At 39.1% G+C, this 25,980-nt stretch overlaps 1 protein-coding gene across 1 annotated transcript; it reads left to right on the top strand.

Annotated features, from left to right (window-relative positions):
• The first annotated feature begins 1,257 nt into the window (after positions 1-1,257).
• On the top strand, positions 1,258-25,654 carry FRS3 (FAR1-related sequence 3). Its single transcript, XM_089164510.1, has 7 exons — positions 1,258-1,327; positions 1,409-1,453; positions 2,191-4,554; positions 4,932-5,021; positions 9,484-9,633; positions 14,301-14,417; positions 24,670-25,654. Exons 3-7 carry the CDS (start codon positions 2,293-2,295, stop codon positions 24,712-24,714), a joined length of 2,664 nt encoding a protein of 887 aa, XP_089020636.1. The 5' UTR covers positions 1,258-1,327; positions 1,409-1,453; positions 2,191-2,292; the 3' UTR covers positions 24,715-25,654.
• Positions 25,655-25,980: the final 326 nt, after the last annotated feature.

The following is a 25,980-nucleotide window of genomic DNA, read 5'->3' as shown; positions in this document are numbered from 1 at the left end:
AGTATTATAACTTGACAGAATAGTACATAAGTAAGAATATAATTGTAGGGTTATTTTTGAGATTTTAAATAAAATAAATAGATGCCACATCATTAGTAAACTAACGGAGCTTAACGGTATGGGGGCATTAGTAATTGTAGACAAGGTTAAATGTTGGATTAGCAATTTTAAAAAGTAAAAGAGGACAACAGTAACTATCCCTAAACTTTTTTATTAATTATGAAATGTGTTCATAGGTTGTACGCGACACAAACCTATGATGCAACATCCAAAACTATTTATTACCAAAAAAAACAAAAACATCCAAAACTATTTCAAACACATAAAAATCCCAGTCGACGACAACCATTTGAAAACTTTCGCAGCTACCCCGACGCTAGACTTCTAGAGTAGCTATCTGAAAGAGGTGGACAAATGGCTTCGGGCAGATAGTACGCACACTACAAGAGCTAACAAAACACACATGCCATAAGAGTCTGGAAATGGATGAACAACTATGTCTAAAGTTGGAGAAATCGAGGAGAAGTTACGACAAACATATTAAGAAGCAGAAAGAGCAAAGCACGAGTAGTGAATAAGGATAATCGACATGAAGGATCTACCCACAACAAAAACTTCAATATCAGGCTAAATTAACAAACACCAACAATAAGAACATCATACTCCTTAGTGGAGAGGTCATGGGTTCGACACTTGCGACGACAAAGCTCCCCTCTGAGAATGTAATTGAGATGCGTGCAAGCTGGCCCGGATGAACCTCAGACATCAACCATATAAGAAACACCATACGCTCTCCCAGAATGCAAATATTACCAATACGGTGCAAAAAAAAGTCACCAACTAACCAGCACGTGCTAATTGACTGGTACATATACATATGTGTGTGTTTAAGAAGTGTGAGGTGAGGGCTGAGGATTCAGACCCTAAAAGCCTCTCGTTCTTGTCCCCAATTTGAGTATACCATAGTATAAATTGGATATAATTTAACAGAAGGGAAGTTAAAAACCAAACATTTTATATGAATAATTTTGATAACAAGTAACAGTCAAGGATTAGATAGTCGTGTGTCGCATCATTAATGTTGCATAGTGGGCCCCATTTACTGACTTTGCTTTATGGATATCTGAGAAACCGTAGGGCTAGGATGTGTTTATCTTTGTGGCCGTTCAACCATGTGATCCCCATCGAACGGTTATGATTTCGCATCAACTTCATGTCATCAAGCATCGATGCGTCTGTAATTCTCGTCTCCTTTCTCCTCTCCTTTCTCCTCTCCCTCCGTCTTCTGCAAGTGCCTGCAAGAGAACCGGAGAAAAAAGGAAAAAACGTAGAAACCCTAAAAGTTTCATTTGAAACCATTTGTATTTCTGTAACTTCTCTCTAATTGTTTGAAATTTCATGGTTTCAGCTTCTGCGGGGCTTTCCTATCCTTTGGAAGAAAATATTCAAAAAGGTAACCTTTAGAAAGATTACTTTTTTTCATCTGTTTGTTCAGAAAATTTAAGTATAGGAGGAGGTATAGAAAGAGAGTTACTGTGTAGTCGTGAGTAGGATTCTGCTTCAGTATGCATCACCCCGAAGATCTGGTAGGGCTTGGTTCTGTTTGATCAAATTCTCAGTCCCCGGCCCTCTATAATTCAGTACGTGAACATAATACTAAATATATTTTCCTTAATTTTAACTTGTTTGATTTGTTGGGTCCTTTGCACTTTCTTGACCTGTTGTGCTACTTTTTTCTTAAAGACTCTTCATCTTTTGGGGTTTTCTTGGAACTTTACTGGTTTGAGTAATGTTCTGTTAAATGGATTTCATGGAGTTTGACTTTTTCTGGCATACTTTGTAGAGAGTGGTGATAAAGACAGCTTCCCCCCCTTTTTTTTCCCCTCCACTTTCTGGGTCTCAGAGTATTTTGAGGGACCATTGTATGGTTGTTTGAAATTGGTTTACTAGCATATTTGTATTTGTTACTGAGATGGTTCTTCCATTTATCTGTTTACTAGACTCTCATTCTTCTGTTTTCCTCCATGTTCTTTTATGGGGTTGTGTTATCATGTTGGTGTGGTACATCAGCTGGACGTTTCTATTCCTTTTGCTCATTTGTTTTTGCGTGGTTATAGCGTTGATATAAATTTGAAGTGCTTCTATTGGTTTATTGTTTGTTCTGATTTGCATCAGTTCATATTTTATTAGGTTGTATACACTGTGGATTTGCTGGGATAAACATGGGGAGGCAGTGTTTGTAACCTGGCAACACGTCAAGATACTGGTGTTGGTACAAGGCAGTCACTGAGCATGGATGTTGAAGTGATAGATGTGGAAGAGGAGAACATGGCTCGCCGTGCAGCAGCTGATGAGGGAGATTCTGAAGCTAATGGGAGTGGCAGTGAAGCAAGAATGAATGATAATTCTAATGAGAAAGAGGTACATGCTCAAGATGAGGATGGGGCTGGGGAACCTTCTGTGGGGATGGAGTTTGATTCTGAGGATGCTGCAAAGACTTATTATGATGCACATGCAAGGCGTGTGGGCTTTAGTACACGTGTTAGTCATCTTAATCGTAAGCCTGATGGACCAATTACATTTCGAGAATTTTATTGCTCTAAAGAGTGTCTAAAAAGGAAGAATGCCGAAAGCTGCAATGCAATGCTAAGGATAGAAAAGAAGGATTCAGACAAATGGGTTGTGACCAAGTTTGTGAAGGAGCACAACCACTCAACGGTGAGCCCTAGTAAGGTGCATTACCTCCGTCCTCGGAGGCATTTTGCTGGTACAGCAAAAAATGATGGTTACCAAGGTGTGCAGGTACTTCCTAGTGGTATTATGTATGTGCAGATGGATGGAAATCGTGTTTCAGTTGAAACAAATCGCTCAGGTAGGAACGGTCCTGTAGAACCCACTCGTCCTGCTAGGAATGTTGGGCCTGCAAATTATACCAGTACTTCTGGTCGGAAGAAAACCCTTGGAAGAGATGCTTCAAATCTCCTGGAATACTTGAAAAGGATGCAAGCTGAGAACCCTGGTTTCTACTATGCGATTCAGTTAGATGATGATAACCGCATGACTAATGTTTTTTGGGCAGATGCAAGGTCTAGGACTGCATACAGCCATTTTGGTGATGCAGTCACCTTTGACACAATGTACAGACCAAACCAATATCGGGTGCCATTTGCTCCATTTACGGGAGTGAATCATCACGGGCAGATGGTGTTATTTGGTTGTGCTCTAATTCTAGATGAGTCTGAAGCTTCCTTTGTTTGGTTATTTAAGACATGGCTTGGAGCAATGAATGGTGTCCCTCCTGTCTCTATTATAACTGACCAAGACAGAGCTATACAGACAGCGGTTGCTCAGGTGTTTCCAGGAACCCGCCATCGTTTATGCAAGTGGCACATCTTAAGAGAAGGGCAGGAAAGGTTGGCTCATGTATGTCATGCACATCCTTCATTCCAAGGAGATCTTTATAACTGCATCAACTTGACAGAGACAACAGAAGAATTTGAATCATCTTGGGCTTTCCTTCTGGACAAATATGATCTTAGGACAAATGATTGGCTTCAAGCACTGTATAATGCTCGTTATCATTGGGTTCCAGTTTACTTTCGAGACACTTTCTTTGCTTCAATTTCTCCAAACCAAGGTTTTGAAACCATCACATCATTTTTTGATGGGTATGTGAATCAGCAGACCACTTTACCATTGTTCTTTAAGCAGTATGAAAGAGCTTTAGAGAATTGGTTTGAAAGGGAAGTGGAAGCAGATTTTGATACAATTTGCACGACACCAGAACTGAAGACACCAGCTCCCATGGAGAAACAAGCGGCTAACCTTTATACCAAAAGAATATTTACAAAATTTCAGGAGGAACTGGTTGAAACGTTTGTATATACTGCAAATAAAATTGAGGGAGATGGGGCAATCAGCACATACAGGGTTGCAAAGTATGAGGACGATCACAAAGCCTACATTGTTACATTGAATGTTCCTGAGATGAGAGCAAGTTGCAGCTGTCAAATGTTTGAGTTCTCTGGTATTCTTTGTAGGCATGTATTAACTGTCTTTACATTGACAACTGTTCTTACCCTTCCATCTCATTACATCTTGAAAAGGTGGACAAGAAATGCGAAGAGTGGAGTTGGGTCCGATGAACGCACAGCCGACCTGCAAGGGCAAGAAACAATAACTGCACGATACAACAATTTATGCCGGGAAGCCATAAGATATGCAGAGGAAGGAGCAATTGCTATGGAGACCTATAATGTGGCAATGGGGGCTTTGAGAGAGGGTGCCAAGAAGATTGTAGCGGGGAAGAAAAACATTGCAAGGGTCATGCCTCCTACCTCTCATGTTACTGGAAGTATTCAGGAAGATGGAGCCAAGAAAACTCATGTGCAGGTTTCCGATATGACCCCAACATTATGGCCTAGGCAAGATGAATTGACTCGTCGTTTTAACCTTAATGATGTTGGTCCACCTGCTCAGTCTGTTGCTGATCTAAATCTTCCACGCATGGCTCCTATCTCCCTTCACCGAGATGATGGCCCTCCAGATAACATGGTATGGAGAATATTTGGTGGGCTTTGTGTTGCTTATATTCTATATGATCTAGCTGCTGGATGAAACATTTTGGCTCCAAGAAGCAGTAATAGCATGATTTCTCCCTATGTAGAAGCCGGAAAAATTGCTTCCCTGTAGGGATAGGCAAACTGTTTTATATATTATTAACTTCTATAAGCCAAACAATGTTCTCTTTTTCCCAGCTCTTTTTGAAGCCAACAAAATAACTTAAGGTTATGGTGTACTCTGTTACTGTACCATTGATTGTTTTACTAATGTAGCAATCTGATATATCTCTGATTGAGTAATGGTAGAGAACATTCTTTATGCAGAAGCTTGAATGAGTTGAAGATTAACACTCCTTTCTTACTGTATAGGTTGTCCTTTCCTGTCTGAAGTCGATGACTTGGGTCATGGAGAATAAGAATTTAGCACCCGCAAATCGAGTAGCTGTCATCAATCTGAAGGTATGCATGTTTGAACTTCAACATGTTTTCCTGTGGCAGACTTCTACTGTGGATTCCTTAATGTCATAATTGAGTTGTATTTTAGTTTACTCTTGGGAATAGTCCTTTTAATCTCGTTACACTATGGGTATGCTTAAGCTAAGTAATTTAAAACATTTAGAGAGAATAATTCTATAGCATGTACTCTATAGGGTGCTGTTTTGGAGTGTCTTTCGGTAGCAATTGGCATTTGTAATGATCTGTTTTGGACACTAAGTATTTTCTTTTTGCTTTCCCTAATCCACCTTTTAGGGTTATTGCTCCTTTATCTTTTCCTTTGTTTAACATATGGTTTATCAGATATTTTTATACGCATAAACATGTTGACATGAAATGTGAAGAAACATGATTGGGCACACGGTATTTCATGAAATAGTGAAATGTTGCCCAAATATGAAACCCAGTGCCTACTAGAAAAACGTATATATTTACACTGTATATTTGAGGTTTTGTCATATTTTGTGTCACCAAAATGTTGGGTAAAATTTTACTGCCTATTCTAGAAATACAGATATTCAAATGAAATGGGTTGGAATTATGATTTGCATCTGGTTTTTTTAGTGAATCTATGACAGCCCGCTTTTTGTGGTTTCTGGACCAATTAAATCTCTAGAAGGTTGGAAGAGTACTTGACCAGTAGAGGAACACATTGTTAATGATGATTAGCTGCTGTGAAGGATTTTGACATTGCTAGCTATCATGATACAATTGGAGGCTAACTTGATTTGACAGAAATGATGATATTCTAAATGTTTTGAACCTGCCTAAAACTCAATGTGGTATTAGCCTATTAGAAGTTTTGGACCTAGGATAGGCATAGGGTAATTATTAACTTCTATATATTTGATTCCTTGTAATGAATTGTGTCTGATGGTATGATTTGTGAGATTAGTTTATAATTTAAGGTTTATTCGTTCCTAATGCGTGTTTAAGTTTTTTCGTACATGTGTTCTAGTTTTAACATTGTGTGGAAGTATCCATGTTCTAAAATGTATACAATGTACACTGCTAACCTACTGTAGCCAAAAATCATTTTAAGTGTGATTTTTAAAGCTCAAGGATTTCATTATGTTTAGAGGGCCTAAAGAGGATCTTCTAGAAGTTTTAGGACCTAATTTGGCCTTCCAACCCATCAACAGAGAGGGATGGGTGAGTTGTAGTCTTCAATCATAACCAGGCTCAAAATTGAAACTTAGAACCTTGGTTGGATGTGTGGCTGTGGCATCCAGATGTGGTAGGACAAAAAAGTGGAAAGAAAGAAGAAAGAGGAGTTGAGTTACCTGGTTTGTTGCAGTTAATGTGAACATTGGGAGTTCAGTTTGCTGCTGGAACTCAGAACATCAAACTCTAGGAGAAGATGAGTTATTTATTTTATGTTGTTGAGGTTGAGAATGAATACATAATTATGTAAGAAAACTGCTCATTTATTCATTCAAGTATAGTAAACTATTTACTATCTGGTAGGATATTATTATTCCAAAACAGGCATACATAATATGGGTAAAATAAGAAGGGGAAAGATATAGGATCAATCCCATACATGGAAAGAGATCTCATTCTCACCTACATGGAAAGTAGTTTGCTAGGACTGAGATTTGTTAGGATTGTGTCTAGGCTATATTAAGGGAAAGAGGGGGATTTGTTCCTTTTTTTTTTTTGTTGGGGGGGGGGGGGGAGGGAGGAATATTTTGTGTGAGTGTTTGGGCAGCCTATTGGCTGAGGGCAGCTGTGTGCTGTGGGGTGACTGGCACCATTAAAACCAGGTTTGTCTCACTTATTGTTCTTGTTTTTCCATTACAATAATTCAATATTAGTAGTTTTCAGAGTTGATTTGTGGGTTCTTATCAATGTGGCATCAGAGCAAGTCTGATCCCAGGGTATGGTTAGGAGCAGAATGGACTCTAGAGTGGAAGAGCTTGAGAACACAGTGAAAGGGACTGCAAGTGCAGGTGACTGCGATGCACTCCAAAATAGCTTCCCTAGTAAAGTATGTGGAGAAGGAACAACCGAACAACAGAGCAATGAAGAATTCAGAGATGAGCTTAGGGTATACCTCATGCGTGGAAAGGCATTTGAGGTTGACTCGCTGGCAGAAGTGATGGAAGTGAGAACAGCGAGGGATCCACAAGCTTCGTCGGGGGACAATCTGCAGGTGGGAGCAGGTGACAAGCCAGTTTGAAGGGAGGTCACAAAATACCGAAGGGAATTTTTCCTTAGGTATCTCAAGATGCCTATATTTTCTGGGGAAGACCCAATCGGATGGACAGCGTGGGCTGAGAGGTATTTTGCACTGCACAAGCTCACTGGAGAAGAAAGGATGAAGGCGGCAGTACTGTGTTTTGAGGGGGCAGCAGGTTGGCTTCGATTTAGAGAACTGCAGCAACCTCTAGGTTCTTGAACAGATCTGAAGGACGCGATGCTGCACAGGTTCTGTTCGCTGCAATCGAAATCTCCACAAGAGGCACTGATCCGCCTCTGGCAGGGAGGCTCTGTCGCTGAATACAGAGAGCAGTTCAAAAGTCTTGCTGCTGCTGCCGGAACTAAGGATGAGATGTGGTTACGCTGGGTTTTCATCTCTGGGTTGATAGAAGATTTAAGGGCCGGGATCTACCTGTACACTTCATCAAGGTTGGCCATATGATGGATTTGGGTCAGTCGGTTGAGGCAAAGAACCATGCCCTTCGTGGGCTAAGTGGGCCAACAACGGTCAGCCCTTAAGTCAATGTGATTCCATTGCGGCCCAGCATTATTTGAATATTAACTCAGTTGTTTTGAATGGACCAAAGCCCGACCCCATGCAAGGACAATTGAATGGAACCAGCTTTGACCCAGGGGGTTCGATCCAACCAGTTGTGGCAACAACTGACCCAGTGGACCCCCTACTGGGAAGATTATTCGCTCTCATTGGTTAACACAAGAAGAAATTAAAATTAAAATGGACAAAGGCTTATGTTTCCGTTGTGATGCACCATATTCCAAGACCCATCAATGTCCCAACAAACAACTTCGGTTTTTTCTTCTACATGAGGAGGGAGAGGTGGATCTGACGGCCATGGCGGGGGATGGGATGGTACACAGTGCGGGCCATGCTGCATGAAAGCTCGATGTCACCTTGAGGGCAAGGTGAAATTGAAAGGGGGAAGTAGTGTTAGGATATTATTAATTTATTATTCCATGAAAGGTGTTTATAATATGGGTAAAATAGGAAGGGGAAAGATATGGGATCAATTCTATACATGGAAAGAGATCTCATTCTCACCTACATGAGAAGTAGTTTGCAAGGATTGAGATTTATTAGGTTTGTGTCTAGGCTATATTAAGGGGAAGAGAGGGAATTTTTTTCCCTTGGGGGGGGGATATTTCGTATGAGTGTTTGGACGGACCAATATCATGTCCATTTCTGATAAGGAAATGAACCATCCAGTTCCTTGTAGATGTGTCATGTGTCCCAACATTACATCAAATGTTTGAAATCCATTTATAAGTCACATCAATCAAGAAATGGACTGGATAAATTTCTGTGTTTGGACAGCCTATTGGCTAAGGGCAGGGTGTGCTGTGGTGACTGGCACCATTAAGGCCAGCTTTATCTCGCTTATTGATCTTGTTTTTCCATTACAATAATTGAATATTAGTAGTTACCAGAGTTACCAGAGTCGATTTGTGGGGTCTTATCACTATCCAGGTTTCATATGTAGAAGCCAGGTAGTTACCATTGCATGACTGAGATTTTCACTGGTAATGTACGGCATGGTTTGGGTATGATCAATCATAGGTTTTGGTTAGAACAGAATTAGTTAGACTGTTATACTTTCAAAAGTCTAATCTGGGAGAAGCTTGATTTTACTGGAAAATTTGTGTTTTTAAAGAATTTGGAAAGGCACTGTAGTTATTTATTCTTTGCGTTACATAACTGTGATTTAGGTGGGAGAGAGATTCACAGACATAAGGGAAACTTATTTCTGTTGAGATTCTTCTGCCAGTTTCCATCATTCATTAGACCATTAGTATATGTTTTGTTCTTCAATCTAGTTAGTAGTTACTTATATGAACCATAGCGTTAAATCTTATTTTGCAAGGCCAGTTGGACAACACTGAAATTTCAGAGATTCCAAAAATTGAAATGTTATACATTTTGTTGGAAGCAAAAACTGACCATTTTGAGGTGTAAAATGCCGAAGAGACTGAAACAAAATGACAAAATAACTAAAATTTTGATGAAACAGGTGCACTTTTTAGACCACAATATTCAAAATTTCAAAATGGGGTGACTGAAATTTTCAAAATCTTGCAATTTCTTCATTTTGACATATGAAAAAATTTTGAAAACAAGAATTTGAACTATGATATGAACAGATGTCATGCTGAGATTTCTTGCGCATTTCCTCACCTTTGTACGAATCTTTGTTTTGTTAAATTGCAGTTGCAAGACTATAGCAAAGGTCCTTCAGGAGAATCGGAGGTGAAGTTTCAGCTTTCAAGAGTCACACTGGAACCTATGCTAAGATCCATGGCTTACATCAGTGAGCAGCTCTCTGCACCAGCTAATAGGGTAGCTGTAATCAATCTTAAGGTCTGCACAGGGTAACTTATAAGTTTTTCTTCTCCAAGTTTGTCTTAATCATTTGGTGTTGCCTTGATTAAGTTTTACCTCTCTCTCTCTCTTTCTTTTTGCCCCTCATCTTGCTGTTGTACTGTTTCTCTCTGATGGATATGCGTTACTTCTGATGTTACCAAGGTACAAATGCATTTCTATGTGCTTTTGGGACTTTAACAACTCTTGAATTGAATGATTTTTCTTTAATTTCTTGTGAAACAAAATCAGTGCTTCATTTCAATCTTTGCAATTTGGTTTCTTGGCCCCCATTCACTTGAGGCTACATCAAGCCAACATTTTTAATTGAAATCCACCTAGGAGGTCTCCACACAACAATCTGATTTGACCCATTATTTTGTTCTTCCCTCAAGGGTTTATGTAGGTTCTAGGCCTGGTGAGTACAATGAGGGCTTTAGGTTGTAATTATGGTCTAACTTAAATAACTGACTCCTGACTGTACTAGGAAACGCATTCCTACCAAAAGCGGGACTTAATGAACAGCTAACATGTCGGGAAACTATTCTGAACGACTTAAATGGCTACCCTAAATCATGGGAGACTGTTCTATTACAAATAAGACTGAAATTAAGGACCTAAATACCCAAAATACTGGAACGACTTAATAATGCTGCATAGCAGTATTGTCCTGAGCCCTATCTGTGTGTATGCTTCCTGTGGATGTCAAACATAGGGTCTGCATCAGTAGGGGAACCTATAGTGAAGGATTAATGATTTTATAATGGTGAAAATGTGGAATATTGGTTGAATTGAAGTAACAGTAAATTAGTTTACCATAAAAAGAAGGTACTTGTAAATTAGGATTTGATTTCCAGTTTTATGGAATGAAGAAGATCGAGGAATTTAGGGTTTCTAATAGTCATATGCGGTACAGCTAAGATTTATTTTGTCAGTGAGTCTGGAGGAGGTTCAATCCAATATGGGACAATTTTGATGGTTGATTTGGTCTATGTATGCAGTTCTTAGGGTTGCATAGTCATTTATTGGTTGGTGCCTTTAAAGTCCATCTAAGAAGCTGATGCTGGAAGTTTTAGCAAATAGTTGTTCTTGCACTCATAGCAATAGGCTTTGAAGCACAAGAAATATGAAGGAAAATGAAAAAGAATGATGCAGTAGTGGGTTGCAGTCTTGCAGACCAAATTCTCAATCAATTTTCCCGACACTAGTGAAATTTGAATTTATAGCACAAGGAAGTTAAGGGGCAGGTTATGGAATCATTCTCTCAAAGGAATGGGGATTGATTTATAATGCCGTAAAGATGGTATTTGAAGATATATCTTTTTCTTTCTCCGTTAAGTTAAACAGCTAGCATGTAGTAGTGTTGTTAACTGTGTGCATCAGGGAGGACTTTCGAAGCCACTAGGTCTACCACACTGTTTGCTGATATTTCACAGGTTCACATCTTGTTGTCTGTTTCTGCACTTTTGCGCCTATGTTGTTTTGCCTCTTTTTGTTAGCAAACAAATCATGAGTTATGTTTTCTTTAAACTCTAGAGCCCTAATATCCTGTAGGATTTTCCAAACTGAGCAACAGAGCTGCCTCCATATCTAGTAATTAGTAAATTGATTTTGCATAGGGCCTGACTTTTTTTTTGAAATGTAATTTTGTGTTTTTTCATTACGGTTGTCATTATTAATTGTGATGGTATTGTCATAATATGTTTGTGGTTTATTTGTTTGTATGTTAGTTATTGTTTTATCTTTTGTATTTTGGATTATGTTTGTATAACTTTTGGTTTGGAAAGCAGGGATTTATGTAGCCGACCCCGTTTAGTTGGGATAAGGCTTGTTGCTGTTATCATTTGTATATTGCCTGGATATGGTAATTATTCTTTAATGAGGCATTGATAATCCAACATATGTTAAATTTTAGCTTTGTGGTGAACATGGCTTTAAACCAATATTTTTCAGTTCCTACCATGTAGTAGATTCTGCTCAACGTGACCAGATAAAAACTGTTTCATTCAGTTTCTCATGTTAACTCCCGTATAATTCAAAACCTCAAGTTAACTTCACCTTATTTTTGGTCTCTCAGACCTATATTCAGCTTTCTTCATGTCAACTCCAGCATAATTCAAACCTCAACTTCACCTAGTTTTTGGTCTCCCAGACCTTTATGGCCTCTTCAATTGATTTCGGCTCAAAGCCTCAAACAAGATGTTTTGAACCTAGGAGGAGTTTTAAAGTCTTATCATACCGTACCTGAGAGTGACATGCCAAGATATGGTACTAGCAGCTCTGGTTGATAAGCGGCGAAGTGACAATCTTAAGATTAAACAGCTGAGAAAAGTGGGTGAAACTTTCTCTACCAACTTTAGGTAAGTCTTCTATCTTGGACTTCCTAATAGGCAACAAAAACCCAAAAAGTTACAATATGAGGCCATGGTTTTCAGCGATTCTTTGTGATGATCTTCACTCCTCAGTGAAGTTCAATTCTTTGGCATGAATGACCTCGCCAGGAAATATGTTTGGAAGGTTTTGTTAGAGAGAATCACTTTATCGGTTTCAGGAATGGTAATCTACAGTTGCGACTAATAGAATTCTTTTGAATGTACTGAGGAAAGGAAGAATATTCATTTCTCTAGGACACCTAAACCCGCAAGCAGGCCTTTTTTATGTCACCTAAAAGGTTACCACTTAGTGATGTAAGCAGGCCCACCACCACCCTAATTCCAGCAAGGATGGGCCCTAAAACCAAGCCCAATTGGCGCACCAAGGGCTGGCCGAACCATCAGATGTGTAGTTTGGTCTTTTCTCCGTCCCCCTTTTGGACACAAGGGCCCCAGTAATTTTCCTAATAATTTTATGAGTCCATATCTACTTTTGTTTCTTTAATACTGAGAGTCCTGGTCAGAGATGGAGTCCCAGTTTGGAATCAATTTTTTGGAAGTTGTTTTTCTTTCTAGAAGATTCTTTGGGGTTTGTTATTAGTTGTTGAGTTGTAAGGAGAAACTAAGTCCAAAGTGGATTGCCTAGTTGAGTTCAATAGTGTCCAAGTTAGTTTCCTTGTTTAAGTCCAAGTCTTTTTTCCAAGTGTAAGGCTATATAAAGCCCCAACCTCCCTGTAAACAATCCAGCTTGAGAACTAATGAGAAATCAAACACTTGGAGTCGTGGGAACCTAGCCCATGACCTGGGTTGAGGTATTGAGAGAGTTTTGGTAAGATTTTGCCAGCATTCTTCTCCTCCATCGTATTCAATCTTGCAGCGGTCATGAAGCTTCATCAAGATCAGCAGCAACACAATCCAGCCTCTACCCTCCCAGGTAAGTTAAACCCCTACCCACCGCGGACCCCTCCGCCTTCTTCTGTCGCCCCACCCCTTCTTTCGGTAGTCCAGCAACCCCCTCCCCACTGCAAACCTTCTCTAATCCCTTTCCCTCCTTTTCCCTTTTCTGTCCCACCTTTCTTGATCTTGTGGCAGCCTAGGAAGAAAGAAACAAAAGAAAGAAAGGAAAGAAAAGAAAGAAAGGAAAGAAAAGAAAGAAAGGAAAGAAAAGAAAAGAAAAAAGAAAGAAAAGAAAGAAAAGAAAGAAAAGAAAGAAAAGCAAGAAAAGCAAAGAGAGAAGAAAGAGAGAAAGAAAGAAGGAAGATCAAGAAAGTTGAGAAAGATTCATCAAGATTGAATCAAGATAGCCCCTAAACCTTCCCTAGACCAACTGCAAGTTTCACAATCCCTTTTCCCTAACTGCAGGCTTTCCATTCTCATCCCATCCTACTTAGGGTGAGCCTGGATAGTGATAAGACCCCACGAATCCAACCCATCCAGTTTTTGTTAACCTAACTTTCCCCTCATCTTTTCCCAAATCTGTAACCTTCCCAAAATCTATCCCATCTTTGTGAGTGTTAAGACCTCAATTGCATCCAAATCCATCCACATAATCCTCAACTACCATTGTTAGTTATGACATTGGACCAAGCTTCCCAAGAGCTAGTTCTTTAATTGCTGTTCTCAAGAAGTGGATCCTGGAGTAATTCAAACTTTAGGGATTCATCTTCATCTCAAAACCATAGAATTTGGGTTACATCACTAGCCTTACATGGAGTTACAGTTGACTGCTGTTACCAAGACTTAGGATGACCTAGATCCTCGCACTGAGTTGAATTCCATGGGCTTTTTGATCTGTTGCCATGTAAGGAGTTCTATATCCATGTTGGCTTGCTCATTCAAAGTGTAATATGGCCTTCATCATTGGTAATCAAAGTACTTTTCTGAAGCTGAAAGTTGAAGGATAAGCTATATCAAATGCACCCCTAACATCTCAAATACACCATGAAATTATATTTTTTTCCTCATGAATGATGTAACATGGCAAGTGTCCATTATCCAGAACCGAGCTTGTTTTTGCATGGTTTTCTTTACATAAATTAGATATCAAATCCGTAATCCTCTGCAGCTTTGCTGAATCCAACACCAGTTAGATTCTTCACTCTACAGTCTACAGCCATATATCTGATGTCATTTGAGTCTCTATTCTAATCTTTGTATGTGTGTGTGGATATGTATTTTCTTTTTGGTAAAGAGGTCCTATTGTTTTTGCTATGTATTTATCAGAAATGTTGCTGCATAGTCTTATGACAATATTAGCCATTGATTTCTTGAAATTTAATTTCCTTTCTCTTTCAGCTCCAAGATGCTGAGACTACTTCTGGAGAAACAGAGGTGAAATTTCAAGTGTCCAGAGATACGCTTGGTGCCATGCTGAGATCTATGGCCTATATCCGTGAGCAGCTATCAAATGTTGTAAGTACTCTATCCTCAAACATTTTTGATTTTGAACTGTGTCTTTGATAATTAAGGTTGGCTTCTCTCTAAAGTCCCTCCCCAACCATGTTTTCAATCCTTGATGCATTGAGATTTACAATGTCGATATGATACATAAGCAATGCACAAAAATAGCCATGTCTAGAAATGTATCAAGAAATGTATGAAACTGATACAATGCCTATATGTACCAATACAGGTGATTCATAGGCTGTCAAAACCCAAAATTACCAGATTTTAAAGGAAATCCTACTCTTGACTTTTTGGCCAAAACCCATGCAGATCCTTGTCTACACTTCAAAAAATATAGGAGTGATTAGACAAAGTTTACTGTGTCAATGGTGTTTTCAGTATTACTTTTTTCTTCTGTATCCTCTTGGGTATTACTGTGTCAATGGTGTTTTCATAGGTTTAATATTGCAAGTCAAAAAACAGCTTTCAAGGCCTCGTCGCTTCGGTGAATCACTTGAGCCCTGATACATTTTCGGTGCCATGGAGCTAGACCAGTGAGCTATTACGCTTTCTTAAAAGGATGGCTGCTTCCAAGGCCACCTCCTGGTTGTCATCGCTTGATCACTTCCTTTTTCACTGAGTGATTGCTTAGGGACCTTATTGTACGGTCTAGGCTGTTTCCCTCTCGACTAAGTACCAGATTTTAAAGGAAATCCTACTCTTGTCTTTTTGGCCAAAACCTATGCAGATCCTTGTGTACACTTCAAAAAATATAGGAGTGATTAGACAAAGTTTACTGTGTCAATGATGATTTCAATTGAATCAATCTTACTTTTTTCTTCCGTATCTTCTTGGGTATTGCTTCTTGTTGCTTATTCGTAGGTTTAATATTGCACTTGCCAATGTGAATTTGAATCACAAGATGCTGCAAAGACACAGATTACCTGATAATGATTGCATTTCATTATTTATTCCTTATAGATGGTATATACTGGTTGCTACAGTCTTTGGATGGGGTGTAATATTGAAAAACTGTAGTTTCACATGAACCATGAGCATACCCTTTACTTATCACGTGTATGTTGTGTCTTTTACCTCTTCTCTGATATTTCTCCAAAGATCTCTCTTAAAAGTTAAAACCATAGTTCTGATATGCAGCACAATTCCAAGTAGATTTTTTCTTTTTGAATAGGGTTCAATGCTTGGATTTAGGAATTGTATCAGTCATTGCAGTTCTGGTCCAATCAAATGTGAAGTTTGCTTTGACAGGGTGACCTGAGTTGGAGCATCAGAGGCTATCTAGGCATATAAGTGGTGGCAAATCTTTAACGGAGCTGCCGAATTCTAGTTCTGCTATTGGGGAATGACCTTATTGATTGGAAAAATTAGTGCGTAATGGGAATGGAGTAGCCTCAGTTAAATGAGGACCAAAGCCAAGATCTGTAATGTTAAAATTCAATTACCAGTGATCAGCCTAAGATCAGAAAGAAGAAAGAAAAAGGATCAAGAAGAAGATAGAAGAGAGAGCAGTCGCAAGCCTGCGATTAGTTAATTTTTCTTCTAATCCTTGGCCTTTGTATTTGTTAAGTTTTAAGCATATTGAAATTACGTTTATGCCCCTGAACAAGTGGTTGCAGGACAGGATAAAAATTAAAGAAAAAGCCTAAAACTAAACAATACAATAAGGACAAATCTGCCTTACAGAAGATAGGATAGATCTATCCTTCCTATTGCTGATGACTTTTAACTCTCCCCCTCAAGTTGGAGCATGCAAATGACCCATGTTCAGCTTGGCGCAATTTGAATGAAAGCTAGGAGTGAACAGCTGATGCAGAATTGAAGACATATTTACTAAAGAAGAAGCCCATTGGGTTAGGCCCATCAAAGGCCTAAAGTTGTCACCTGAATCAGCCCATGGCTTTCATGGGCTAGGACTGTTTTAGTGGGTTAAAGTTAGCCCACATATGTTAAACTTCATAGTCTAGACCTAAGACTAAATCTAGTTTTTGGAAAGTCAATAAAATGGCTTTAGTTTGAAAATAAGAGAACTCATTGTCAAAGGAGTTCTCCTTTATCAAGAGTTAGGTAGTAGTTGAGTTATTAATAGGTAGGTAGTGTTAGCTAGTGGTTAGATGTTGCCATTAATGTTTATGTCTCTTTAGAATGCTATATAAAGAGACTTATGAAAGTGGTGAAAAAACAACTTGTGGAATGAAATCAAATTGCTTGCTAGCATTCCTCCTCTTGGAGAACCCTTGTGTTTGATCAAGGTAGATTGGTGTTCGATCCAATCGATCCACCTTGTGGTGAGAAGCCCGGGTGTTACATGTTACTTTGTTGTCCTTATTGTTCTCTTAATTCTCTTATATTGTTCCATCCATTCTTCTTTATAGCATACTGCTGTTTTGAAAACCTAGTTAGTCCTTGTTCTTAAACCAATATCCTTGTTCTACCACTTCGGTTTTCAGCCTTCCATTATATCTGAATTTTATCTATCTTAAGTCTATCAAATCTGAAGTTGATTCCCTGTGAAAGGTTCTATTTGGCTACTGTTTTGATCATTCAAATACAGTACTACATTAACAGCCCCTTGTTAATCATGTTCTCCAGCTGGTCAGAAGTGGACACTAAGGGAGTGACAATCAATTTTTTCATCACAACATCTTTGACAAAAATGATAGACCTTCTATATGTGTTTGGTGTGCTCATGGTACACAGGATTACTTGCAATCCTGGTAGCAGCTTGGTTTTCACAATACATCTCATTGGAGAATCTACAGGTTAGCCCAATTCAAAACTAATGGCCTTACCCACATCAATTTAGCGGTAGTATGGGCCATGACCCTGTATTCAGCTTCAACACTAGACGTGGCAATTGTACTTTGCTTTTTACAATGCCATGTGCCTATGTTTCCTTCAACAAAGGTATAATATCTTGTAGTAAAACGTCTATCACTGGCAGAACCTGCCCAATGAGCATCAAAGAACCCACCAATTCCATATACCTATTGGGATGATAAATTAACCTCTTGCACGGATCACCCTTGAGATATCAAAGAGTACGAATTGCTACATCCTAATGAGATTTTCTAGGAGACTGCATGAACTGACTCAGAACTCCAACATTAGAGGTGATGTTAGATCTTGCAATAGTAAGGTAGGTCAGCTTCCCAATCATGCTCCTTATTGATGAACATCATCCAGTAACTCTCCATCATAAACTCCAAAACTTTGATGAGGATCCAATGGAACATGAACTAGTTTTGAAGTAAGAATTCTTGTGTCCATTAGAAGATCCAAGAGATATTTCTGTTGAGAAACACTATATTGGTAGAATGGCTTAAATTTTTCAGTGTGATCTCAAGCCCTCTATTTATAATAAAGCGGAAAAAACACTATTACATAAATACCCTTACTTGGGTAACAAGAAATATAAAATTACATGAACAAAAAGTCTAACAGATTTGAACTCCTTGTAGAACTCAACCAACACTCCTCAAAGTTGAGGCATAGATATTAGGCATGCCCAACTTGCCTACAATAGGAAGGAGATTTCCTTCCTTCAAACCTTTAGCGAAAATATCTTCCATTTGGTCTCCAGACTTCACAAAAGGCATGCAGATGAACCCTTGTTCCAACTTTCCTTTGACAAAGAACCTGTCAATTTCAATGTGCTTAGTTCGATCATGTTGCACATGATTATTGTCAATACTAATGGTAGCCTTGTTGTTACAATATAGCATCATGGGGTTTGGAACTTGGACTCCAATATCTTCTAGCAGGCCTTTCACTCATAGTAGCTCACAAACTCTACGAACCATAGTTTTATATTCAACTTCGGTACTGGATAAAGCTACCACATTTTGTTTTACTCCTCCAAGTAACTAGATTACCTCCAACAAAGGTACAATAACTTGAAATTGACTTCCTGTTAGGAGACCCAGTCCAGTCTGCATCAGTGTATGCTTCTACCCTTAGATTATCAGTGGGTGATAAAAGTATTCCTTTTCCAGGAGTTCTCTTCAAATACTACAGTACTCTAGTAATAGCCTTCATATGAGCTGAATATGGATCATGCATGAACTGACTCACTATTCCCACGGTATAAACAATGTCTGGTCTGGTGTGGGACAAGTAAATAAGCTTTTCCTACCAGCCTTTGATATCTTCCTTTGTCCACTGGTTCTCCCTCTTCTTCCTTAAGTTTAGTTTCAGCCTCAATAGGGGTATCAACTACTTTACACCCCAACATTCCCACTTCTGATAATAAATCCAGAACATACTTTCTTCGGGATAGGTATGTACATTTATTTGATCGCACCACCTAAATCCCTAGGAAGTACTGTAACTTTCCTAGATCTTTAATCTCAAACTCTCTGCCAATAAAGTCCTTCAACCGTTGAATTTTCTCATCATCATTCCCTGTGATGACAATATCATCCACATAAACAATGAGAAGTGTGATATTGATACCTAACTTCTTGACAAACAATGTATGATTAACATTGCTTTGCTTATACTCAATAGAGGTCATTGCCTTTTGGAGGCGTCCAAACCAACATCTAGGAGACTATTTTAACCCATAAATTGACCTCTTCAACCGACAAACTTTCCCTGTAGTATTGTTATCGAAGAAACATGTGAGATTTCTATATAGACTTCTTCCTCCAACTCCGCATGTAAGAAGGCATTCTTTATGTCTAGTTGGTGCAAGTTCTAGTCTTTGTTCACAGCTACTGATAACAAAACTTTGACAGTGTTCAGTTTCGCAAGAGGGCAAAAAATTTCCTGATAATCAATCCCATAGTTTTGGGTAAACCCCCTTGCAACTAGTCTAGCCTTCAACCTATTTATCAATCCGTCCATGTTTTGTTTAACCCCAAACACCCATTTGCAGCCCACGCTTTTTTTTCCTGGAGGAAGTGAAAGCAGCTCCCAAGTATTATTTTTCTTTATTGCTTGCATTTCCTCTACCATAGCTACCTTCCATCTCTTATTAGCATAGGTTTCTTGCCAACTTTTAGAAACATAAATAGATGATAGAGATTATATAAAAGCACGGTAAGAGTGAGACAAAGGCTGCGTTTGTTTGTTGGAATAAAGGTGGGGTGGGAGAATTTTGAAAAAGCAAACTTTTCCTTTAAATCCTAAAAATGTAGTTTGTTTGGTTGCTTGGGGTGGGAAAGTAGGAAACTTGTCTGGTGAGGTGGCAAGCCAACTTTCCCACCCCAAGTCTTTTTAAAATCCCACAAAATGTGTGTGACTTTGTAAAAAAATGTGAAAAAGTAAAAAGTGGGACCTACAATTAATACTTTTCCACAAAATCCCTTCATTTCCTTTCCTTCTCCCTCATCCCACTGCACATGGGGCTCATATGTTTTTTTTTCCCACCCTACCTTTGCAAACAAACGCAGCCAAAGAGTTATAAGAAACATATTTAGCAATGGGATGCTGAGTACAAGATCTAACTCCTTTTCTAACAGGTAATAGAAAGATCGAAGAATATACCTTAGGGAGAACAATAGAATCTGATTCTGGAGCAAGGGATTGAAGTGGTAACATGTCACCTTTCTCCACCTGCTTTTCCCGTTGTAATTTTTCCTTTGATAAGTCTGCACCTCCTTATTTTGGTCAATCTTGTTTTGAAATACCTCAATAGTGTGTCTCACAAGTCACAGGAGTGGTCTCCCCCTGACCAGGTTCTTCACATGATTCAGAAAACAAAGGAGGAGAATTAAAGTCCTCAGGTATACTAGCCGAAGTCTACCCTAGTTAGGAAACTCTTCTTGAACTCCTAAGTTGTGCTGTGGTGGTGTGTGGGAGTCTATGTGTGTGATAGGAATGTCTATAGTTGGAAAGAACACCTCTCCTCTAGGACTCTCTCCCTAGAAAGGTGTATAGTAAGGCAAGACTCATTTAAAATTATATCCATGGATACAATGGTTTTTCTGGAAGGAGGATGATAACGTTTGTACCCTTTCTGAGTAGCAGAATACCCCAAAAATATGCAGCGTAGGCTGCGGGGAGCTAACTTACTCAGGTGGGCTGTGATTCTGGCATAATACACATCCAAAAACCTTTGGGGAATAACAAAAGAAGAGGCTCCTTGGAGAATCTCATAAGGACATTTAAAACCAAGTATCCTAATGGACATCTTATTCATAAGGTAAGAGGCAATGAGTATAGCATCACTCCAATATTGATCAGGGACATTCATAGCAATCACAATTGAACATGCATGCTTTAATATTGGTTGCTGAGTATGATGTTGGAGGGGGCTGTTTGTGTTTTCCATGCCTGTTATAGTACTGCAATTGCAATTGGTCTACAAAACGGTCTGCCTTCAGTAATTTTTTCTTTGTGCTTGTCATGGATGGTGTAACCAGATACATACAAGATGAGGGTTCTTGGTATATGCTTCTTACTGAATGTAGCATCGGTCGATGAGACAAAAGCAGAGGCTAACGTGAAGTTGGACTCATGGAGATCAACCTTGGAATCCAAAGTTCTTGAGAAAAGTGCGCAAGGACTGAGTCTATTTTCCGTAATTTACCACTCTTGGGAGGTTAAGGAATTGGTGGATATTGCTGGGAGGGAGTTTACTCAAAGTTATTATTTCAGATATAATATAAGGCTAGGATAACAATATAACTAACCCAAAGTATCCACAATATAGCAAACCTGTTAACTAATAACAAACCATAGGTGCAGCATATAAACCAGGTCTAAAACCAGAATTGAAAGGTGGTTTGAATTCAAGGTCCAGTATTTGCCTTGGTAAGGTGAACTAAACCTCCAAGTTGGGCTAATTTGGAGGCCAGAAACACAAGTAGAAGCTGGTCCCAACTTAGAAGGTATAATGTAAATGGAGGGTTTTTGAATGCAGAACCAAATTAGGCAGTAGGTTGCAACCAAACTTGGACCAATTAGAGTAAATAAACGGGAGAACCTGTACTTGAAAACTGTGATGATTCTGGTGGCTGACAACTGAGTTATGAGGTAGACTTGAAATTAGAAGGTTAGGTGAGTTCTTGCAAACCAGTGGTTTTTTGAACCCCACACAAGTAGTGGCAGCAAAGCATGAGGAGAGGGCAACAATGAAGAGAAAGAAATGGGATAGAATTTTCGCTCTCTCAGCTCTTCATCCTCACATGAGAACACAAAGCTTTGCATAAGAGCAAAATTCAAATCTTCATTATTCATGGGCTTTGGCTTCGAAAAACACTTATAAATAGTGGATGATAGTCACGGTACCTTGCTCCTCTAGTTAAAAGAATTAGAAACCGAACTGGACAATTATCTGAAAATGGAAGCTAGGAGTTAGAAAATAGTATTCAAAAATTTAGAGAATATGTATAGGCTTCTACAAGTGTAGCAGCTGGTCTTCTTTCCTTGTGGAACATATTGAAGATTTTTCTTGTCACGCTGAAGTCATGTGGTCCCCACACTATGAACTATCCATCCACCAGCCAGCATGTTTTCAAAGATAGACAACAATACAAATATTTAAACCCCCCCTTCTCTCTCTGATTTGGGTTTGAGAGACCCAATAAATTCCCAGCCCAAGTGGGTGGGCCCCACTCCAGGCTAGGTGGTCCTATGGCCCTGTGGGCTGGTTCACAAATTGGTTAAGTGAACCAGGCCTCCTCTTATTCTTGCTTCTAGCATAATGCTTGCCAAACATCAGCTTGTCTACATCAAAATATCTGGGCTTTATTGTAAATAAATTAGGCAATATAGAAGTTGATGTTGCCAATAGACTTAAGTAGGATGGAGGGAGTGGACAGGTGTATCTGGAATGATCGGTTTACTCCATAAAAGCTTAAAGGAAAATTTTACAGGACTGATACATGATAAGCCAATAAGGTATGAGAGAGTTGAAATTGCATGACCATGTTCAACCGAGGTCTTGGGATGCTCTGATTTGGTGGAGTGATTGGATTTAGATTGAAGGAATTAATTGAGCTAGGGGCTAGACTAAAACAACCCTAAGTGAAGTCGAGGGGAAATATATGCATATATTAGGGTTCGCATATTGTATGAATTTGAATAGGGCCAATTGGAGAGCAAGTATTCATGCAGCTGACCCCATTGGTTGGGATCAGCACATGTTGCTGAGGTGAAAAATGGTTCATTACTATTTTGACTGAAGTAAAATTTAGTTATCATGTTTAATATGTTTTTGAGTTTGTAACATGATTGTTTGTGGTAATCATTGCAGAATTTTCATTTTATTTTATTTTTTTATTTCATTTCTATCGCAACAAGGCAGTAATTTTTCATAAAAATGTTACGCCTCTCATCTGTGTTTTCTGGACATCTATGGTTACTGGCTCTATGGGGGATGTGCTCTCGGACAAACAAAAAATCTTGTAAAAATTTGAGGCTTGCTATTTCATGCAGATTTTAATTTTTAAGTTTTTAACCCAAATCTATGTTCGGTCATCCAGGGGAAATCAGGTCATGGTTGTTTCTTTGAATTAGGATGGCAATAAGTAATTAATGGGTATTGTGGATTCAAGGTTACTTGAAATACGGTGGTTAGATTAGATTAGGGAAAACTAATCTCTTGTGATGGAAACCAGGTTTAGGGCTAAAGGGTACTCTGGTAATTCCCTAGACTTTAGGTTTGCCCTTCAAATTCCAGCAAAGGATTTTAGAATCTGGGAAAGGGTAGGGAATCTTGCGGTAAAGGTAGGTAAGAAAGAGAGTGTCTTGGGAGGGAAAAGGGATGGGTTGCAGGGTTGGGCAGCGGTGGGGAATGGTCCTAGTCTCCTGGAAGTACGTCAGTGGGGGAGGGGTTATGGGTCTGCGCAAGGTAGGAGGGGATCTTAGGTGGTTTGCCATATCAGGGGAGGGGTTTTCTGTTTTGTGCAGAAACAGGGGATGGCTGGGGGGGAGGGTTTCTACTTATTTATGATTGCTGGACTGACTGATGGATGCTGTAGAAGGCTTGAAGACTGAGATTACTTGCTGGAATTGCGGAATTTGAGCTTAGAACTTGAATGAAGATTGCTTGAATGCTTGAAGAATTCTTGAGATTGAATGTAGAGAACTAGAATGCTTTAACTTGACACTCGCCAGGGCCCACCCACACAGGAGACCCTGAACTCAACAATCAGTTCATTAATTCAAGGCTATTTATAGCCTGACTAACTGACTGACTTAACTTGGGACTCCTTGACAGTTAAGGATTCACTTACAACTTGAATTGGACTCTCAAAATAGAAGACAACTTAAAAAAAAACTCCTAACAATAGGATCCTCTTGGACACAGAACCTTATCCAGGACTCTTCAAAATAACTTTAACTCAAAGTAGACTACTTTGATTTATCATAAAATATTCAAATGCACCCTAAACAACTCAAACTTAATTAATAAAATTTTGACATAATTTGTAAACGAAATTCAAGAATTTATTGAGGGCTAAAATGTACAAAATACCCTTCCTGTAGGGTTCGGCCAGCCTATGGAGGCTTCTTGGAGGCCCCACTTAAGTTTTCGGATGTTGGGGGGGGGGGTCCTGTGTTCACATCATCTTGTGGTTGAATCCTTATACTGAACTTTGAACTACATGCATTTCTTCAACTTCAAATGCAACAGGTTGTCCTTCACTGGGACCTGCCCTAACTTCCTTTATTGACTTCCTTATCCTTGATCAATCCAACAGTTCTTCCAAGCTGCTGAGTTGAATCAGGCAACCTAGAATCACCAACCAAATCCAAAACAAATCATGAACCCAACCCAACCTGTAATGCTCGGTCTTTGAGTGATATTGATTTCTTCCTAGTGGTTTCTGTGATCTAGGCAATGCCAAATCGGAATCAGACAAGTATGTCAGGGGTAATGTCAGTGGTAATGTCAGTGGTGGTCCTTAAATCCTTGATATGTGTTGTATCATTTAAATTTTATTGGGTGTCTAGAAGAGAGAAATCTTCACATGTGGCTTTTGGAGAGTTAAATAAATACTAGGTCTGGCTGTATTATGTGGTCTTAAGGTTTCTTGTGAATCTTGTGATTTAGATGCTTTAGTAGGAATACTGGTGGACGCATGTTCTGGGTCCTTGTTTGAAAATTTGGGCTTGGCCCAGTTTGGACAGTTAGGCATAGGGGGGGAATGAAGTCTTTATAATCTTCACCTCATTTTTGGGTTGAAATTCTTTAAGAAATCTATTTCAGAACTCCCAAATTTGGCTTGGTTTCAGATTAATGTGGAAGTATTGGCAGGGTATGGTTTGTTTTACTTTACTTCAGCTATGGTGTAAATTTTTTTGGCAGGCTGAGCCTCAACAAGAGTCGTCAGCAAAGAAACAGCGGCAGTAGATTTCACTGAAGCATAGATTCTTGTCAAGAGCAGGCATTCCGTATCTTTAATGACAGCAATTAGTGGTACCATGTTTTATTTATTTTGATGCATTTACTGCCCTTCCATTTATGTATGTGATCTTACTGATTTGTAAATGTAACCTGTCAAACTAAATAGAAGGCGTCAGTGACCCATCATCCAGATCCAGGGATATGGCTTCTGGTCTGGTGATGAGTCTTTCTACTAATTTGCTTGTAGGGTCTGAGGTGGTTCTGTATTTATGTGGTCACATGGCTCAGGATTTTTTTAACTCATGTTAATTGGCATTGTGGGAGTATCATCGCACAGATCAGATGTAGCTTTCATAGAAAATTGATGGATTCTCCCTTTTTGGGGAGTGAAATCTAGCTACTATTATATGATTATATAGGTAGAAGTTCTGATGATTAACCATGAGGCCCTCCATTCTGGATTTGTATTACTGAAGAAGGTTTGGCAGGAGCTGTTTTAACTATTTTACTGTATTTAGATGGTTGTGTTCATCCTCAGTGGTTTTCAGTTCTCATTTCATATGATATGCTTTTGGAGGTTAAGGATGTGAGCACGTTTCATGTGTGTATTTATGGAGATTTTCTTAATTATCTTGAGTTTCATGTTAATTGATTTTTCGTGTAGGCCATAATTTTCTATTTGTTTGTTTCTCTTTGAAGATGCCAACTCTTTTAGGTTCAGTAGGATTGTGAGTCCAAACACCCATGAATTGGCTTGTTTTTTTGTTCTTCCTTTGTGTTTGCTGATGATTTGTTAGACTGAATTAGATTTCCATCTTGATAACTAATTCCTGAATCAATAGAAATCAATCTCTAGTATCTCAGCAGAGGTTTCGGATTCCTATGATGAGGTTGGAAGTGTGAAGACAGTGGATACACCCCATATCATACAGAGGCTCCTCTGCATCATAATGCACAATTCTATACTCTCAGTTGATTTGGGGGGGGGGGGGGGGGTTTGCTTGCAGAATCCATGCTATGCCTTATTTCTGTTCCGCGCAAAAATTATATATCAGTTCGGATCAAGTTTTCCTTCATCCACAGTGACGAAAGAATCTCTTAACACCAATGGTAATGTGGTGGGTGCAATGGTTGGATCTCAGCTTCATTATCCCCCTTTGTTGTTCACATCTAGAGCACCATTCTCTGGGGGTTCAAATAGGGTGGATGGAGAGATTCTCTCTTCTTGACGGTTGGAGAAATACTGGGTCAACTTATTTTTCTGAGGCTGCA

This window comes from Hakea prostrata, chromosome 8 (genome assembly GCF_041222555.1).
Source record: "Hakea prostrata isolate BN-2017 chromosome 8, UWA_Hpros_2, whole genome shotgun sequence".
Classification (NCBI taxonomy): Eukaryota; Viridiplantae; Streptophyta; class Magnoliopsida; order Proteales; family Proteaceae; genus Hakea; species Hakea prostrata.
The sequence above is the reverse complement of the archived record's forward strand: the minus strand, read 5'-3'. Positions and strand labels throughout refer to the sequence as shown.

Coding starts and splice junctions, on each gene's coding strand:
- FRS3 (XM_089164510.1), top strand. CDS start 2,293: ATGGATGTTGAAGTGATAGATGTGGAAGAGGAGAACATGGCTCGCCGT. Junction 4,555..4,931: donor ATGGCCCTCCAGATAACATG/GTATGGAGAATA, acceptor CTTACTGTATAG/GTTGTCCTTTCCTGTCTGAA. Junction 5,022..9,483: donor TAGCTGTCATCAATCTGAAG/GTATGCATGTTT, acceptor GTTAAATTGCAG/TTGCAAGACTATAGCAAAGG.